Source organism: Dendroctonus ponderosae, unplaced genomic scaffold, assembly GCF_020466585.1.
Source record: "Dendroctonus ponderosae isolate FM_Combo_2020 unplaced genomic scaffold, Dpon_F_20191213v2 Dpon_F_20191213_6, whole genome shotgun sequence".
NCBI classification, from domain to species: Eukaryota; Metazoa; Arthropoda; class Insecta; order Coleoptera; family Curculionidae; genus Dendroctonus; species Dendroctonus ponderosae.
Genome location: NW_026018814.1, coordinates 976,608 through 979,441, shown reverse-complemented (window position 1 = coordinate 979,441; position 2,834 = coordinate 976,608). Strand labels below are relative to the sequence as shown.

The window sequence follows — 2,834 nt, the reverse complement described above, 5'->3', positions numbered from 1 at the left end:
AAAAGGCCATTTATTTATCTCTAGAATGATGTACAAATGAGCGTTCTTGCTCATTTTGCCTCCGAGATATGAGCAAAAACCGGACGGAAAACATGAAATTTTGACGTAATCTTGCACCTAAGTGTCTGATATTCAAATTTCGCTTTCTGTGGCTCAAATGGTTCTTGAGAAACTTCGAAAAAATCGCGGCGGTGGACATTATCAAACGCCTTTGATAATGTCCAGCGCAGTTGTGGACGAAACGTCAGGAAGAAATTCTCATGGACCACGGCTTCAAAGCCCGAAAAACATTTCTAAACGTGATTTAACCGGCCGTGAAAGCCTTCAAGGCTGATAAATAAATTTTGCAATGATAATAATATAGTTAAAATATAATAATAACCAATACACCTCAATAAAATTATCTCAGGCTGTTTACTGTTTGATTTCCTTTTTCTGTGAGTCTCGAAGGACTCTTGTAAACTCTCTCGTTTCGTAAACTTTGCGTTTTACGGGATTTTAGGCCGCAAAAAATATAAAACAACCGATGAGTTTTTATAACAAGCCATGTTTAGAATTAACCGAAGTGGACCCTGCTTAAACAAGCTTGTTTCTCATTTTTGGGACGCCCGATTTGCAAAGTGGTTTCCCGGTGTGTTTTCTCCAAAGAATTGTCGACTAAATTTAAAATCAATGGTTTCCCTTCCTCAATGCAGGGCGAATATATCAAGCGGATAAACAAGGGTTTAAAGAAAAATGAAGCTAAGGTCTGCCAAGTGTACCAAAGACATTAACATTGGGAAAAAGTCGAGAAGAACGTTTTCAAGATCAGGCAAAAAATCAGGTCAAATCAAGAGCAGACCTTCAGGGTAAAACAAAAATTGGGCAAAACTGGACAGTTTTCTTTAAGTGTAAGACTTCCCTCCTAAGACAAAATTTGCTTCAATCCCGTAACTTCTTGCCAATGAGCCAACAGCAAATTTATCAGGCATTCTTTAGCTCAAGCTGAAAAATGTTGACAAGGTCGAGTTTTGCAGATTCTTTATCCACATCCATTCGAAATAGCATACAAGAAAAACATGTTGTTTTTGCGGTTTTGCGCTAGAAAAACCTCCTGGTACCACTGAAACTCGCATTCTTCGCTATCGAAAATCGCTGAACCAGTGCACCTATTTTAACAGTCTGTGATAGTTGATTTTAAATTTTACGGTAAGAACTTTGGGGCCAACAGGGCAAATATCAACTCTCAAAAGCTGACTTTTGCGTGTAACTAGTGCTTGATTGCACAATGGGCTTAGGTGGACTTTTCGCTGCAACAGCTTTATCCTAGRAGCACTTGAACTTCAGAAAAACCCTTAGTTTGCCGATAACTTCAATGTCCATAAAGTTTCACTTTGTAATTGAATTTTTCTCGCGAAAATCGCTTSCTTTTSCCTACATGGCATTACAAATGTKGGGGKTTTCCAGATGTTTCGGCTTCTCCTGCTGGCAGGTACAGTTGCATATTCATCGGCTTTCCTGGATAGCTTAATGAAGGGACGCAGCAACTGTTCCATATCCCAGTTTCAATGCAGCGACAATCGCTGCATCGCGGTGCAGGCCCAATGCGATGGCAAGAACGATTGCGGCGATTTTAGCGATGAAAAGGATTGTGGTAGGTTGGAAGCATCTTGCCCGGGAACCCTAAGGAAAACTCAGTTTGTTTGCAGATTTTATTCTATGCAGAGAACCCAGCTTTTTCCGCTGCAAAAACCGTCGCTGTATCGCCAAATTGTTCGTGTGCGATCGGGAAAATGACTGCGAAGATTTTTCCGATGAGTCAGATTGCGACTATTTCAAAGTGCGTAAAACACTGTTTATGAATTATATTGCACCCTGCTATGATAAGATGCAGGAGGCAAATATTTGCTTGAAAAGTCATGGATTTATTGCGGCAATACATTTTTTCCTTCAGCTGGAAAATTTGGCAACCAGCACATGCGGAGCGGGCGAATGGCAATGTACGGACAAAATCTGCATCCCGGAAGAATGGGTTTGCAATCAGGAGATTGACTGTTTGGATGGTTCCGATGAAGGTGTCGGATGCACCATCAACGATCATGAATGCGACGGCTTTCGGTAAATCGGCCCTAATTTTTCTCGCCAGTTAAAACTCTGGTTTCTTTCCAGTTGCACAAACAATCGTTGCATCCCCAAAGAGTGGCGTTGCGACACTCACGATGACTGCAGCGATGGCAGCGATGAGCGCGACTGCGGTACGAAAACTTCCCGGTAAAACCGATCGAAGCAACTAAATTTTTCGTTAAATTGCAGAACACCATTTCGACCCCACGCAATGCACTCTGGACCAGAAAAAGTTCCTTTGCTTGGACGGCAAAGCCTGTGTGGATCTCACAAACGTCTGCAATGGTCGGAATGATTGTCTCGATAAATCCGATGAAGGTAAGATCCATATAAAGAAAAATCACTACTGGAGTTGTGCATTATACTCTTTTCCTTTCTGGGTTTCAGTCAAAATGTGAAATAAAAATGTTTATATCGTTTATTTCGTATTACGTTTCGGCGAGGCAACAGCGCCATCATCAGATTAAAATTTCAAAACGAACTCATAATTGGGCACATTTGATTCTTTATATGCTTGCCAGGCAAAATGCATTTTGCCACCAGCTGAAGAGAGTCAAAATGTGAAATCAAAATGTTTATATCGTTTATTTCATATTACGTTTCGGCGAGGCAACAGCGCCATCATCAGATTAAAATTTCAAAACAAACCCATAATTGGGCACATTTGATTCTTTATATGCCTGGCAAGCATATAAAGAATCAAATGTGCCCAATTATGGGTTTGTTTTGAA

The 2,834-nt window shown here is 40.8% G+C and overlaps 1 protein-coding gene across 1 annotated transcript in view; it reads left to right on the top strand.

Moving 5' to 3' along the window:
* Nucleotides 1-1,083: 1,083 nt before the first annotated feature.
* The window catches only part of LOC109536466 (putative vitellogenin receptor), a gene marked incomplete at its 3' end in the record, with an annotated part of 12,256 nt that continues 10,505 nt past the window's right edge, over nt 1,084-2,834 (top strand). The window contains 6 exon segments of the mRNA XM_048667437.1: nt 1,084-1,188; nt 1,447-1,633; nt 1,689-1,819; nt 1,934-2,097; nt 2,149-2,234; nt 2,293-2,421. Of these exon segments, the coding sequence (XP_048523394.1) occupies nt 1,447-1,633; nt 1,689-1,819; nt 1,934-2,097; nt 2,149-2,234; nt 2,293-2,421 (697 nt within the window).